Source organism: Manacus candei, unplaced genomic scaffold, assembly GCF_025592945.1.
Source record: "Manacus candei isolate 608988 ecotype Guabito, Panama unplaced genomic scaffold, ASM2559294v1 h1tg000049l, whole genome shotgun sequence".
In the NCBI taxonomy this organism is placed as follows: domain Eukaryota; kingdom Metazoa; phylum Chordata; class Aves; order Passeriformes; family Pipridae; genus Manacus; species Manacus candei.
This window is the reverse complement of record NW_026138097.1, coordinates 29776905-29793412: the sequence shown is the minus strand read 5'-3', so window position 1 is coordinate 29793412 and position 16508 is coordinate 29776905. Positions and strand designations below refer to the sequence as shown.

Sequence of the window (16508 nt, the reverse complement as noted above, 5' to 3'; positions counted from 1 at the left end):
GCCTGTGGGAGCTGGGAAAGAGTCACAGGTGCTGGAGAGAATGATAAGGCAGAAAGGGGATTGATGTATATGCCAGTCATGGCAAGCAAAGTTGGATTTGGCCTATAACCATGCCAGGTGTAACACACTTTCAGATAAGTTAATTCACCATGGGATGTGGTCAAACAAACACATGTATGTAGTTAATATCTGTGCTTCAACAGACAGGCACTAAGTTGAGAATAGTAGTGCAGGAATACCACCAACTCCTCTCTTATTGAGCTTGGTTTGCTTGTTAAGGCTGTTGTCATTCTGTCAAAAATGATCCCTTGCTAAATGTAACTTTTTGTGTATGAAGTATTCATAAACTATTTCGAGTGCATTTATTCTTTAAGTTGTGATTTCTTTAGTACCTGAACTGCTAGTTTAGTTACTGTTTGGAAGGAAGGAAAGAGGAGAAGGTTCAACTTGCATCTTGGCAGGACTACAAAGGAATGGATTTTTCTTTTGAATAATAGCATCATTCTCTAAATGTGTTTAGTCATGTAGGCAAATGACTTGATTTTCAAATGAATGCTTTAAAGCTAAGTTTTTTATGTTTTAAATTTAATTCCTTTTCTGCAGTTCTTCAACTTATGAATTAATACAGCTATTGAAAATAAAAAATAGCTTTGGACATTTTTTAATTATGTCAAGGTGCTTGTTCATTTTTAAATCTTAAGTTTTCTTTCTGAGTTTTTAAAGGGCAACTGCTATGTATTCTTTCCCTCCCCACATGTGCTCTCCTTTGTCATGTGCAAGGATGCGCTTTTATTGATGTCACACTAAACATTCATAAGCACTGACCCATGAAAGAAGGTGCGGCTGTATTTCTCAAGAAAATACAGTTTTCAAAACTTCTCCTTTCTGTAGAAGGTAACCTTAACATAAATATTGTCAAAAATACAAATATGGAAGCAGACTAACCTGATCTTTGGCTAGAGATTGGGATGGGTTCATTTCTCTGCTTCCTGTGCAGCTGCATTGCTGGTAAGTGATTGATACAATGTCACAAGCTTAGTTAATACAAAGATTGTAAAAATTAAGGAAGTCCTATGGGCAGGGTGTTCTTCCATTTATGAATTATTATAATCTGACAAACTTTGATTTGTGCATGCAAAGTTACTAATTGAAGGCTTGAATGCACTAGGACCTCACTATTTTTATTGTTCCAGTCCTGGTTTGTTACTGTTCTTCCTTTCTTGTTGTTTGCTGCCTTTGTTCACCTGTAGCTGTTAATATGAAAATTTGTTGGATCAGGATCACAAATGATTCATGGTTTCCTGTGAATCATTTGGATTGATTGAGCTCCTAAGCTAGCCTATAGCACATTCAGATTCTCCATATTCAATACTTAAGGTTGGGGTTTTTTCAATTAACTCATTAATTTTCAATTAATCCAAGCCTTGATATTTTCTGATCATCTTAAAACCTTCCAGATGAGACTAGCATAGCTATCTTAATGGGAAAGAGTTCATGGTTCGTAAATTTTAAGGTAAAGAAAAAGGAGTATCACTCTGACATAATTCAATATTCAATTATATATTTGTAAGCAACTTGTGCAAAAAACATCACTTAATAATTGCATGTTTTCATAGGAACACTTCGAAACTTTTTGATCTTCAATTTTTTTCTTAATCTTTAAGAAGCTTTGTAATTATGCTGAGTGACTCATTTTGTTGGGTTTATCCATTATCATGTAATTAGGATTTTATTGAAGGATATAATGGGCTGATTTTTTTACCTGTTCATTTTGGCAAACTTTAACACAGTAGTCCATAGCTTTAGCTTCTCTGGAAAGCAATTTGGAAAAACAAACTTCTGAAACAAAATACTATATTCTGGCACAGAATTCAGTGTGTCTTCTGCCAGTTCCAGGGTGCAGAGTATACACACAGTGGAGATTTATATGAATCAATTCATGTGTTTGTTAGACCTGTGGCTTGCATGAGAAGGGGTGGAGTTTTTCTCCTTTTACCTTAGCAATCCAGAGCAAAGTCTGCATGTGTCTCAAGGGTGTAAAACACAGAAACATAGAATAGTTTGGGTTGGAAGGGTCTCTTGAAGATCATCTAGTCCAACTTAAAGAATAACTCAAAAGCCCTGTTTTACCAAACCCATGCTTTAACCCGTGAGCTATTAAATAAATGATTCTTACTTATGAGTTATATGGTGTTATTTCATGGTCAGTGCACAAGAATGACTGTGGTGGCATATAAATTGCTTGCAAGTGTAATAGTAAATAGAAAATCTATGGGTAAGAGGACTGTAAGTGTGGAGATTCTGTGAAGTAGGCTAAATGGCAGTTTTTCCTACGTCGTTTGTGTCAGTGCAATAGCAGATTTTTGTCATGCTATCTGCTTTGGAGAAGTAAAATCAATATTTGTATTCCTGGAAAAGTTAGGCTTACAGGAGGGGAAGGAAGGGTGGAACAAAACACTACCTTCTGAAAGTAGCCAGATACCCAAATTTAGTATTCACAGCTTCAATAACAGCTGCATAGGTGCTACCTGAGTATCCAAAAAGCTTTCTAGTAGTTTTTCTGTGACCTGTACACTTCAAAGAAGTCAAACTAGACCTATAAAAAGCTCAGCCAAAGTCGGTTTGAATTTCATGCTGTAATAAAAAAACCTCTATTGTTTTAATTGGTCTCTAGTAGAAAGATTTTTATTTGGAGAAACTCTGGTAAATAATGCAGAAAATTGGTTTCCCAAACTGAGTTAGGAAAGATTAGTGGGATAGGAATTAAGGGATGGAGGAAGGATGAGGAGGACAAGTTGAAAGGGAGTGAAGTGTATGTATGCTTTGGGTCAAAGTCTCAGGCCTCAAAGTGGTAATGTGGAGTGGATAAAAGGAATGTGGAGAGAAAATGGCAGTAGATGACAGACACAAGTGGGGGGATTAGCAATGGAAATCACTGACAGCAGGCTTCAGTGCTGCAGTGTGCTTGCACACCAGGGTTCCTGTCATGCTAGGAATTCTTGCATTTCACCCACCAGAATGTTGTAGGACGTAGAAGGGCTTTATCTTATCATCATGGTCTAAAGCTTCTAGTGGTAGAAGCTTTATATATTTTGAGGTATGATGCACAGGAAAAACAACATTCTTACCCATCCCTACTCCCACCTCCTGAAATCATAAAAAATCATCAAATTGTTAAAATGTGTGTGATATAGCTTGTTTTCTGAGTAGTAACTACATTGTGCTTTTATTTGAATGCTCAGTTGTAATCCTAGAGCCATTAGAAAAGTGAGTATGTGGAACTGCTAACATTTATAGCCACTTTACTGAGTTAGGATGACCATCCTTTTTTACAGTTCCCTGTGTGAGTGATCAGTAATTCCTGAAAGAGGCATTTTCTTTTTTTAATTTCAAGCCCAAGTTAATGTTTTCCGTGTAGTGCTTGTTGCAGTTCCAAAGGGTTGATCAAAATACATTTTTTGAAAATCAAAAAGATTTCAAAGTATCTGGTGAGTTGTCTTGATTGGTACCATAAATATGTAACAGATACACTGTAAGTAAATATTCTTTTGCACCCTTAACTAAGGTTTCTTGTCTCCTATGGCAGATATTTTCCAGAATGTTTGTTCAGTGTGAACTTGAGAGATCATTAGTAAGACTTCAGTTGGCATTTTCTATGGTACCAAATTGTGCACTAAATCTGTTTCAGGAACAAGAAAATTGTAAATTGGTAGGCAGTGTCAAAATATGTTTGTGTCCTGCTTTCAATTTCCTGCTAAGTTGTCACAGGTACACTTCCCTAGTGTTATATTATTAGTCCTTTCTTTCATGAATCCCAGTTCCTTGCCAGCTACCTGGTGAATAAGGAGCTTTGAAATTTAAAACCAGTTATTATTTGTCTAAGGGTTACTCTTTTATTGTTTCCTTGTGTCAAATACAGTCCACATCTTGTTGAAATGCACCAGTCTCTCCCCATTCTTTGAGTACTTCTGCCAGTTGATACTGCTTTTCCCTGTTCCTGAGTTCTCTTTACAATACAGAAACTTAGGGGTAGCCCTGGAGAGAAAAGAAGAATTTCTTTCTCCTGTAGAGGCTTCTTCACTGAGACTAGTATAAGGATGATTAGGAATGTAGGAAAAGGGGATGCAAGTAGACAGCAGAAAGCAGTATTTCTTCGACTCTTAACAGATTGCCCATGAGAGGGAAGGAAAACCTTTTTTTCTATTTGTTCTTATAAAAATTGAGTTTCCATATGTAGTTAGAAGTTTATGAGATTTTAAAAAATAGTCCATTATGTTAAAGTCTTCAAGTGCAGGTGTTTCCAACATAACAGACATCCAGGCAGCAATGTCTTTGTGCAACTCCCAACTGTAGTTTATCTTTTTTTTTATTCAGATCTGTTACTGATAGTGTGCATTACCAATTCTTGGTATATGTATGTGTGTAGAAACTAAGAAAATGTAATTAAATTGTTAGGTGTCTTCTAATTGTTTGCAAAAGAAGAAACTTCATCACTGTTTTTCTTGGCTTTTCAGTAGGGATGGGCTTATGCAATATATGTGTTGAATTTAAAAAGTCAAGACAATTTACTATTATGAAAATATCTATACAGGGTGAGAGATTTGCATTTTGCTCTGTAATACTGAGAAGAAATCTTGCATGGTACGAAATAGATACCTGTTGAAAGTAAAAGTCACTATGTGTAAATTTCAATGTATGTAGATACTTAATCAGCTCTCTTCAATTTTCCTCTCTGTGTTCTGCTTTTATTTTGCAGGGTTTTTTTTGTGTGTGTGCTGTTGGTTAGCAAATGGAATCTAAATTATCTAGCACAAACAAATGGACAGCTTGCAAAATTGCAAATTGCTCTTGTTCCTTGTGCTCTTTCCATGAACTAGGTTTATAAATAATAGACAGAGGTATCTTTGAAGTAGTGTTGGGTGGGAGGGCTACTGCATTTAGAATCTGCTTTTTCATAAGCTTATTTTGAGGTAGTCGGAGTTTACAGTTGATAAATAGAGCTATTAAGAAAACTTTTCTTAAGTCAAAAACTAGCATGGAATTTATTAATTTTCCCATTCCAGTAAATTGTAACATTGTGAAATTTTTTTGTTCTTCGTTTGGAGTCATCTCTTGAGAATCTGTAAAATATGCTTATTGCTGTGGTAAGCTTTTGTCAGATACAAATATTTTGTAGTTGGCAACACCTTTACATAAATGCTTCCTTAAAGGGCAAATGGTTTCATAAGTGCCTTTTCTACACAGTTTATTCCCCAGATATGCCTTCACGGCTTCCAATCCAAGACATCTTTGCTGGACTGGTTACAAGTATTGGCACAGCAATACGATACTGGTTTCATTATACACTTGTGGCCTTTGCATGGTTGGGAGTAGTACCTCTTACTGCATGTAAGTATTAATTTTTTGTACGTAATACTCTTGTACACAGGGAAATAGACCACTTTCTGCAGCAAAGTTATGTGAGACCATTATTGGTTTATTAAAAAAAAAAAAAAAAGAAGACATTATTTCACTTATTTTCACTCAGTTCTACCTATTGGACTCTTAAGCCAATAATGCAATGCAGGAAGGTGTTAAGACACAGGAAAAAATGCATGAAAGGGCTTTTAAATTTCTTATTCCAATAAAATGCTTCTTTTCAAGTATCTTTAAAATCTACATGGAAGTTTTTATTTGATGCCAATTATTAATATTAGGATAGAATTGTCCTGTTCTTTCTAATCATCTATAAAGGAAAGTGCAGTATTTATGTTTTTCTATGAAAAGTAAAATTCCTTAGCCATATTACTTAGTAAAACTCTTAAAAAATGTAAACAAAGTCATTAAGTAGTAAAGGAATTTAACAGAAAGGAGAGTGCACATTTAAATTACTGTAGTATCCATTTTGAAATTCACTTTCCAAATATGGATGGAAAGAGAACTATTGATGTTTCAACAAGCTAAAAATATAGAGAAGATGGAGAACGGTAAAAGGGATGTAGTGTTCAGTCAAGGAAATGGTTGAAAGTGCATCTTTACAAACCATAATATACCCATTGAGCAAAAGAGCAGGGAGTAGATGCATCTCCCCAGACAGCTTCTCAGTATTTTCTGTGCTTTCATTTGTAGCTGGCACAGGCCTAGTTTGAGAAGAGCACAATACTGGCATCACCTAATTTTCTGAAGCAGACTATATACACTGATAGCCTACTTCTTAAGTTTATGTGAGCAAAGAATCATAGTAAAAAGCTAACATTAACCAGCAGCAAGTATTAATCCATAAAACAGTTATTTAAAACAGATAATGAAATGGTGATGATCCATGCTGTATGATATAATACCAGAAGGTTATACATGTTCAAAATAAGATTGAACAAATTAAGGGGGGGGAAAAAGTCCGTCACGGATTAATTAGCAATGAGATATTATGGCACAGGAACTGAGTTGCTTTGCATGAATCATATGAGAATGTACTGAGGAAGTATAGCTGCAAGTGTATTTAACCTATTTCAATATTCTTCTTTAGACTTCCCTTAGTGTGACCATGCTGGAGACAGGTCTAGATGAATCTTGGGTCTAACCTAGTATAGCAATCCTTACACTTTGAATATACACTTTTCAAGAATATGCAGCTAAAATAAATACAGCTTTGTTCCACTGGTTGTATCTGGTCTTGAGTTCTGTTCATTCTCTGAAAGTTGAGATTTTCTGCTTTGCCATAAATTTAGTTGGACATGAGGTGAAACAAGGGCACCTGTGGTCCAAATGAGGCTATAACCGAAATCAGATTTATACCAAGCTTCTGTTTATTCACGCAGGTCGTATCTACAAGTGCTTGTTTACTGGCTCTGTGAGCTCACTACTGACACTGCCATTAGATATTCTGTCAACGTAAGTACCTAAACAGTTTGATGCAAAGAACTGTTTTAGTAAGATTGCCCTGAAAATGGTTGCTTTGGAACTTGGTGTCCTTTTCTTCCAGTTATGCTTGTTACCTTCTGCCATCTTACTCGAGCAACTGCCCATTAGTTACCCTTTGCATAACGAAATGTATAGCCAACAGCATTACAGTAGAAATCATTTCACTTTGAAGTTCCATTATTCAGGATTTTTAGAGCTTGAAAGCTCACTTTACAAAGTGGGCCCTGGGTAATGGAGATTTGTATTTGATGTAAAGAAAACTTATGCTGCAAAATTACACATAATTAAAAAGATTTATGTCCTACAATTTCAATCAGATGCCACATAGTAGAATAGTAATAAATGTGTTGCTAATGTCACATTCTGTTTTCTTTGTTGCATTTTTATACTTTGAATTTGATTTTATCCATTCTGTCTCTTACACGATAGGGATTATTTTTTATCAGATTTTCTTCCAGCTGATACTTGGATTTTTAGTTCTTCAGTCACCATCTGCTGTTACATATTGTCTTTGTCCTTTTAAAATCAATTTTACTTAAATAATCAGTAAACACCAAACAATAGAATTTCAGGCTGGTTCTTATTTTTTAGTTATCTCAAACATGAAGAACTGAAACTCAGTTTGGATAGAGTCAGTTGCACAGCAAGCAAATTTTGATTGAGTGTTCTATGCGGTTCAGCTAAGTCATCTCAGTTGAGCTGTTTGATTTGAGATCTCAGGTCACGTTACATTTAATTTTTACTAGTGGAGAGAGATGCGTGCTTTGGTCTAATAAGAGTATTTTTCCTGTTATGTCTGTAGTGTAGATTCTGTTTTTATTTTTCTGAGAAGAATCTGAAACAAATGAACTTGAGCACCTCTTCTTTTGTCTGTTACAGGCTAGGGAGAAAATAAAGGACTCAAGTATTTGTCAGATTTTAATGGCCTGTGAAACTGTGCTTTGACATTTATTTCTTTGACAGAGACAATTACAGTAGCCTCTTTTCATTGTGAGTTTCATGTCCCCATGGTATTCACTGTGCTGTGCAGGCACAAGTGTGTGGCTGCAAGGAGAACCAGACTGATGCTTCTTTGGGCATGGTGGAGTACTGGTGTGGCATGTTTCTTACCTATTATTAAAGAGTATACTGTAGTTTTCTGAGTAAATTCTCTGTAGTCAAGTAGTTCAAGGGTGGAAACAAGTGGGAGGACATACCTGAAATTAGGGATGATGATTGCTTAAGATAGTTTTAAGTGCCTCTCGTGTCATGAAACCCTAGTTTCAGTTGGCTGACTGAACTTTGTTTTGCTGCTGCTTTACAGTTATGTATGACCTGATAGATTAGGGTTTTTAAAGTACAGAGATAATATCTAGGGTAAAATACTACCTGAAATGTAGAAAAGTTGAAGGGAAACCCTGCAGCTCTGTTTTTCTGGTTAGGGTAGCTCAGCAGATAAAATGCTTCAGTGGACTGGATATAATGCACCTAGCTATTTAAAAAATCCTTTTACTGTATCAAACCATTTACCTAGTGACTATTGTCACTATTTAGTAGCTTTGCTATTCTTAAAGATTGTTTTCCTGAGCTACTCTTGAAAATTTTCTTCATATTTGGTCAGATCCTGTTTTGGAAGAATATTTACTACAATATTAATTTCACAAACCAAACCAGAGGGAAATAAAACCTTTTCCAAATTAGTATGTATCCTGGCATTTTAAACCATTTGTACACAGGTACACACAGCCTTCCTAAAATAAGCCCTCTTTGAATAGATTTTTTAAAATTAAATTAAAATTATGTCTAGATACTTTCTTCACCTAGACACATAAATAAATTCAGCTTTTTGCACAAATGCCAGTTTATTTGTTAATTTGGACTAGTAGGATCTGTTTGTGATGGTTAACAATGACTGAGTTTAGTTTTACTAGCAAAATATTTTTGTCATTAATGCTTTATTCTTTTCTTTAACAGGGAGAACTTACTGGCTGACTGTTTGCAGGGCTGTTTTGTGGTAACATGCACTCTATGTGCATTTATCAGCCTTGTTTGGTTACGTGAACAGATCGTCCACGGGGGAGCACCACAGTGGTTGGAACAAAATCAACAACAGCCACTCAATGGTGTTGGTCAACAAAATGAGGTAAAACTTAACTGCTCAGTAGTTCATGATAAATTTAGAAAATGTGATTTTGTGATTTAATAAATTACCAGAACCCAGTGATGTTTTACTGGATGGTATCTTTATTTGTTTGTTAGTAGAAGTTGAACATGTGTTTCTGTATAAACATAGTGACACCACTGTTATGTTTTTGAAGTTGTTTGTTTTGTATAACATTGTTTAGGGTCTTATGTCTCTATCTTCACCCTTTTTTTTAAGATAATTTTGTGCATATAAAGCTGAATTCTCAGGCATAGTGAATGAAGAATCAGCTTGCTTTTATTTTGTCTTTTTCTTAAGTATTTCAGTAGTCTGTGAGTTAACAACTCACTCTTCTCAAACCAGTTGGAAGTTTTGTTGAAACCACTGAAGTTGGGGCTTCTCTGCCCTCCCTCAGCCCCAACATGCACCTCTTTAGTTCTTACAGAAGCCTCTTGGTGGGAGAAGAGATGATATAAGCAATACGTGCATAGGAAGGAAATAATTCTAAATTTTGTTTTCTTTTAATAAATGTCAGGTTTTTTAAAGACAGAGGTAGAAATTCTCATTTTGGTGAGTGGCTCGCTTGGCCTCAAATTATCATTTTCCAAATATAATGATAGTTTTCATAAGATGAAGAGAGTTCCCTCTATTGAGCACTGGTGAGACCATATCTGGAGTGTTGTATCCAGTTCTAGGCTCCCCCAGTACAGGAGAGCCATGGACATACTGGAGTGAGTGCAGTGAAGACCCAACAAAAATTATGAAAGGACTGCAGCATCTGACATATGATGAGGGGCTGAGAGAGTTGGAATTGTTCAACCTGGAGATGAGAAGGCTCAGGGACTTTACTAGTCTATTAGTATAAATGCCTGATGGGAGGGTGTAAAGAAGACAGAGTTGTTTTGGTAGTATTGAGTGACAGGACATTAGGCAGTAGGCTCAAATTCAAATACAGGAAATTCCATTCAGACAAAAAAAATGTAGGTTTTTAACTGTGATCAACTGCAGGAAAAAGTTGGTCAAAGAGGTTGTAAAGTTTCCACCTCTGAAGTTATTCAAAAGCCAAGAAGAAACAGCACTGCTCAGCCTGCTGTAGCTGACCCTGCTTTCAGTTGTGTTGACTACGTGATCTCTAGAGGTCCTTTCCTACCTCAGCTACTCTGTGAAGAAATTTGAATGTTTCTTTTCCTGTTTTTAAAGGTTTAGTGGTCCCAAATGTAATGCTTGTCTAAGACCTATATTATTGACATTTTTTAAACTATTCAATTTCATATACATACAGGATAAAAGTATGGAGAGAGGATGATGAGTTTAACGGAATACTAAATCCTGTTTCTGCAGGCTCAGGCTGTTGTAAATGGAGGTGTTGAAAATGCTGTGCTTGACCAACCTGCTAACCCAGCTGCTGAGAATGTAGTTGTAGGAGAGAACCCTGAAATTCAAGAAGAACAAGTAGATGAAGAGGAGGAAGATAATGAAGATGAAGAAGATGCTGTAGTAGAAGATGCAGCAGATGCAAACAATGGAGCACAAGGTAACAGGTGACTCAAAACAGTAATGTTCTAGTTCTTATTAAATGTAATTAGACCCTTGAATATAGAACTATCATAATTCAAGGAAGCTGTGTAAATTCCCAGTCTTGCAAATTTCGAGTGCTGAAGCATTTTCTTGCTGAAAAGCTAGCAGCAGTTATAAGAAGAATATTATGCACTCAAGTCTTTTTGTTCATTTAAAACATATCGTGGAATGGTTACATGTTGTTTTGAGTGAGTCTAACAGCTTGTAAAAATGGCCATTGTCTCCTCAGATGACATGAACTGGAATGCTTTGGAATGGGATCGAGCAGCAGAAGAGCTTACTTGGGAGCGAGTGAGTAAGAATAATTTTCTTGAATTTAATAATTCAGACTCATACTTGAAATTATTTGTAATGCTGTGTTAAAATGCATTTGGGACAGATTTGGATATCATTCCCTCAGTAAGAGCCTTTAGTTACCTAAAAAAGGTAACTAAAGGTAACAAGGTTACTTGTTAACTATCAAAAAAGTCATTTCTTTGGTTTCAAACGTAGTAGCAGCTTAAAACATGTTTTAGCACAGACTTTTCTGAAATCTTCAACTTACGCAGGTTTAGAAATTAATTGCATCTTGTTTTGAGGATGCTGGGCCAGATTAGGAATGCACAGGTGTTGCATTATGTGTTGTCTAATACTTCATTTTTGTATTTGTGGAAACAATAGACTAAAGGAGTGAAATGGAAATTTTGGTTAATTTGCGAAAAACAAATGTGTTTCTTTAAAAGTGATGGAGCATTTTAGTGTAACATGGCTTCTGTTTTGTTTATGGATCACAAATTCTGTAATTAGAGCATGAGATGCATATGCACTGTAGTCATAGAGTGGACTCAAGAAGTAGGTTTGTGTTGACTGGTCTAGAAGTAACCAACATCCGAGTTCAAAGCTCACCACATGCAGCAAAATCTGCTTGAAGGTAGATACAGCAGCTTCTTGATACTTACCAGTGTCACCAGTGCCTGAGGCAGAAGACAAAACTACTCACTGTGTTCCTAGGCTGTGGTATAATTGTTGCCTCAACTGCAGAGTAGGAATAAATACAGTTTTCATCACAAGTGACAGGTCTTGATCTTTGTTTTGTATCTGCTGAAAGCTTCTTAATGTGTTTTAAGAGATATTTCATGATAAAGGAATTTCATGATATAAATTCAGGTACCTGAATCATTCTATGGTTTATTTCAAGATGAAAGAGTTTCATTTCTAAACCCAATTTATGTGCTGGGAAGTGTTGATGTACTCCTAATTGAAAATATTCTGTTGCCTCTCCAGGAATATAGAAATCAGTTTCCACATACTCTCATAACCATTTCCAGTATAATGTGCAGTATAGGCAATAAATGTCCATTTGGCATTTAGTATTAAAATTGGGGTAGGCTTTTTTCTCTTATTTCATCTTGTAAAAATAGCATGAAGGTTTTCTGAATTTTCAAAAATATTTGCATCTTGGTTTACTTGTAAAATATGTGCAACACCTGCATCTTGGAACTTAGTGCAAAATCCTCATACAAAAAAAAGAGCCTTGAACCTGGAACTTTGCAGCAGTAATTGTGGAGTAGGAGTGTCTGGATCAAAATAGTAAGATACCCTTGAAGTGGGGGGAAAGGAGATTTCTTTTTTTTTTTTTTTAATAGTTGCTTTATTTTTGACTGTTCTGTGGATGCTTCCCAAAGCAGCTGTGCAGATGATGAAGGATTTGTTTCCTGTCTTCCCAAGCCGTAGAACAACTCTGTTCTAAACTTAAAAAAATATAGTGTAGCAAATGTTCCCATTACAGATTGCTTTAATACATAAAAAGTAAAATATTAACTTTTTTCAGTGCAACATAAACTGATACTTTGCAACAAGGAAGCAACAAAAAATTTGCTTTTGTGTTTTAATATTGAGTTGATTAAACATGTATTTAAATAGCAGTTCAATCACTAAAATATTTTGTAAATACAAAATCTTTGTCAGAGTTTTCAGTCTTGGAGAGAAGTAGCCTATAAATTATTTGATTCTGTGTTTACTTTGAAGTATTTAAATACATGAGTGTTAAGATGTTCCACACATATATCACTGCCTTTGATCAACTGAGTTTACTGTGTTGAATGAGAACTTAGTTTCTGTCTTTTAAGAATTTATGTCCTGGTTCTGTTGGTTGAGCAATAAAAAAAGCTTTTGACTGTATTGGACATTAAAGGTTGGTATGAAAGAGGCTTATTTTAGATGCGGGTTGCTTAATGTTTCTGATGAGTCAGTAACATAAACTTTCTTATCTTCACAGATGCTTGGACTTGATGGATCTCTGGTTTTTTTAGTAAGTGCAATCCTGCATTTCAAGAATTTCTATATAAGGCTTTTTTAGTATCTTTTTTTTTTAAGTACATCATTGTATTTGAGGTTCCTATTTTCATATCATATATTTCTTTAAAGAGGGTTTCATATGATGTCATAATCGAGCAAATGGAGTTTTTAGGAGTTTCACAGAGTAGAGTTGTGAGTGTAATTTTTAAAAGACATAGATAACTTTGGATCACGTACTCCACTGTAAATAAAAGCTAGATCCTTTTAAAAAGCATACTTTGAAAATACTTACCTGTTCTAACCTTACATTTTGCTCTTTATGTTACAGTTAAAATAGTGTTCTCATTTAGATGTCTTTTATTTGCCCTGGTACCACCAGAACACCACGAGTGAATTTATAGTGTAGACTAGATTTTAAAATATAAGATCTTCAGTTATGTTTCTTGACTTTGTTTTTTTCATCGAAGTCTCATAACTTTAATGGCTTAGGTTTACAATTATGTTATCAAAAGAAGTAAAACTCCAGTGTATTTATGGCTTAGGTCACATCTTAGCTAAAAGTAATATTATAACAATAGAGACATACTGTCATTTCTAGAGTCAGAACTGCCAGTTTTGTCAGTGCATTTGTTGTGATAAAGACTAATTGTTAAAAGTTCAGATGAACCTTTTCTTATTTATGAAACAAATATCCACACACATTTCATGTAATTCTTTTTAAAGGTGGAACTGTAATGATTTTAAAATAAAAGCTTATTTTTACAAAGTAAGAGTTTTGAAGCAAATGTAAGTGTGCATATCTAGGCAAATGTCCATGAATGTAAACAGGTGCTTTCATAATCTGTCCTGCATGTTTTAGTCTTTCTGTTAGAGCAAATTTCTTGGCTCTAACAGGAGATATATAAGTTCTGATAATAATAGGCAGCTGAAATAAGTTTAGATATAAAAGTTAAGTCGCTTATTTAAATGACTGATACTTATGTACTGTTTCCCTGTCATCTTCTTTCCTCTTTCTCCAATACTTCTTGCAGGAACATGTCTTTTGGGTGGTGTCTTTAAATACATTGTTCATACTCGTGTTTGGTAAGTATCATTTGCTCTTAGATTTTAAAAAGATCCTTTGTGAAGTGTAATGCAGGTTAATTTTAAGGCTGTTCTCTCAGAATAAATGAAGATGTGACATCTAAAAATGGAACCAGAAATTAACTGGGAATATGAATAATAAATGTTTATTGTTTTCTAGCTTTTTAATTTTAAATTTCTTTAAGTGAATAGGTTTAAAACAAGAAATCTACTAAAAACTTAACTATGTCAACCAAAGCACAGAAAATAATATTTGTTTGTAATACTTTTAAATTAAAGGAGAAATCTCATGGAATTTAATTTATGAGCAAATGCAATACTTTGAGGAATGGCTAGGATTTTTTTTTTCTCCTTATAGTTTTCACTAGATATAGTTACATCACTTTTTACATCAAGAATCCATTTTTGGAGCTCAGTATTGAGAGAGAGGGAGGTGCACAAGAATGTAGCTGACTGTAGAGTTGTCAAATATGCTTCCATTTTGTGTCCGAAATTGCTACAGGACAACTTTCCTTAGTTCATACAACTTAGACTGACTTACATTTTAGAAAATAATAAATTCTAATCAGTGGCACATTTTACTCCATTTTCCTTGCTCCTTCCTGTAGATGCTGAAGCTGAACTGTAGCTTTAAATCTTTGCAAGATTCTTTCTATTTCTAGTACAAGAAAGGAATATTTTTGTGTTCCAATTCTATGTATAGTTAGTACTAGGAAAATTTCTTAGACATAAACTTCTCATAGGTTTAAAAAAAAAGTTAAAAATGCCCAAACTGTAGATATATACCTCTCAGTCATTTGAACCATAAAAGGGTAAAATACCTGCCTTATTGATATAAGCGCCTCTTGAGAATTTCTGAAATTTCTCTGCTTTTGGATTATGGTGCTCAAGCTCATTAGGGTTGTTAATTTGACACAACTGTGTGTAGAAGCAGCATCATTTTAGTGACAAGATGGAGCATTTTATACACTTGAAGAGATACCAGATAAAAATGCCACAAAATTTTACTTGCTCTGAATGATCAGTTTAGAAAGGAATTTATGTTGCTTTGGGTATTTTCAGTAGTCTTTTCTTGGCAGAAGGGTTTGAGGTTGAAGAACTGAAGTCATACTCTAGATAAGAAATTTTTGCTGTCAAAGTAAAGCTCACCACACTGAACCGGTGATTTGAGCATCTAGATACTGAAACGAATTGCCAGATCAAAAAAAAATAAAAATTAGTGTCTTGTATGTTTAATTCATAAGACACTATAACTGTTCTGATAAGAGTTGGAAGAGAGTTATTTCTTTCTGAGAATTATTCTATTTTGATCTGTAATTATTAAAAGTTAATTGAGATTTTTTAGCTGCTATAAAATGTAGGCTTTTTTAGTGAGTAGGTAATAACCATGAAACTTCTAAATCACAGATTAAGATTCAATAATAAGTGTGTAATAACTAATGGGGTTGTCATATAGATGTGTTTTCAGTAGCTCTAAGTGTGCTTTCCCAAGTGGGAAACTAACAAATAGAGAAGAGAAGGGAATGACTCTCCCAAGCAAGCTGGAGGTCTGGGAATTTAATATGTGCCTCTCAAGCCTATTTTTAGTATCTTTCCCATTAAGTAATAGTGCTTAATTTACAACCTCCAAATCTCTGGTTATTTGTAATTACAGTACTGGTGAGTTCAAATGTCACAGGGGGTACTTTCTAGAAGATAGAAGGAAAGCATTTGGAACCTTAATTACTGGTCCAGAAATTCTCCTTGGACAAATTAATTCATTTCAACTTAATTAATATTTTCTGTAGCTCATCTTAGTACTCACAGAGGAGTTTGTACTGCTTTATGCTTTCTTCTGTAAAGGGATCTATGAGAAATTCACTTTTAAATCAAGTTATTTAAAAAACATAAACTGTGCACTGTATTCTCATAAAACACTGTCAAAAATACAACTTTTAAGTCATTAGTCTGGTATAGGAGTTGTGAGTGTGATCTTTTTCATCTCACTTTTCTTTCACTTGTTCTTACTGACTGGGGAGAGCTCAACTCTTCCCTTTATCATTTTACCTTATTTATCTTTTTTATCTTATTTTATCTTATTATTTTGCTCTTCTCAGTAGCTGCTTATTTCTCCAAAATGTTCTGATCATTGATTAGGGTAATATGTGTCCTGCTAAGTCTTCTCTTAGTAGATTTTTTTTGTTGTTGTTGTTCCTGTTTGCTTTTTTTTGTTGTTTTTTTTTTAACATATTGGTCATATGGAAATGAGGATGAGAGAGAAAATCATCAGACTTTTCATTTAAGGGAACATTTAGTCTACAGTAGTTCTCAGAGTGAAAATAAAAGGTGAAAATACAAGCTTGCCATTACTGCAGCCCCTTTCCTTTATGTTGCTTCCCTCTACTCCTGAAAAAAAAATAGACGTTGAATTCTGTAGTCATTCATAGCTTGGTTAGAAGACCACAAAGTGAGCTAAAACAACTACTTGATTTTGTTTCAAACACACGAGTGTCTGAAAATGGGGAAAGTGTTCTGGTTTTTAACGCATTCCCCCTGAAACCTCAGAACT

At 34.8% G+C, this 16508-nt stretch overlaps 1 protein-coding gene across 4 annotated transcripts in view; it reads left to right on the top strand.

Moving 5' to 3' along the window:
* Positions 1 to 16508, top strand: part of MARCHF6 (membrane associated ring-CH-type finger 6) — a 47162-nt gene that overhangs the window by 8062 nt on the left and 22592 nt on the right. For all 4 annotated transcript variants that reach the window (XM_051799537.1, XM_051799535.1, XM_051799534.1 and 1 more), the window contains exons 4-10: positions 5245 to 5388; positions 6798 to 6870; positions 8854 to 9022; positions 10364 to 10556; positions 10830 to 10891; positions 12858 to 12890; positions 13909 to 13960. In XM_051799537.1, coding sequence (XP_051655497.1) covers positions 5245 to 5388; positions 6798 to 6870; positions 8854 to 9022; positions 10364 to 10556; positions 10830 to 10891; positions 12858 to 12890; positions 13909 to 13960 — 726 coding nt within the window. The remainder of the gene's footprint in view (positions 1 to 5244; positions 5389 to 6797; positions 6871 to 8853; positions 9023 to 10363; positions 10557 to 10829; positions 10892 to 12857; positions 12891 to 13908; positions 13961 to 16508) is intronic.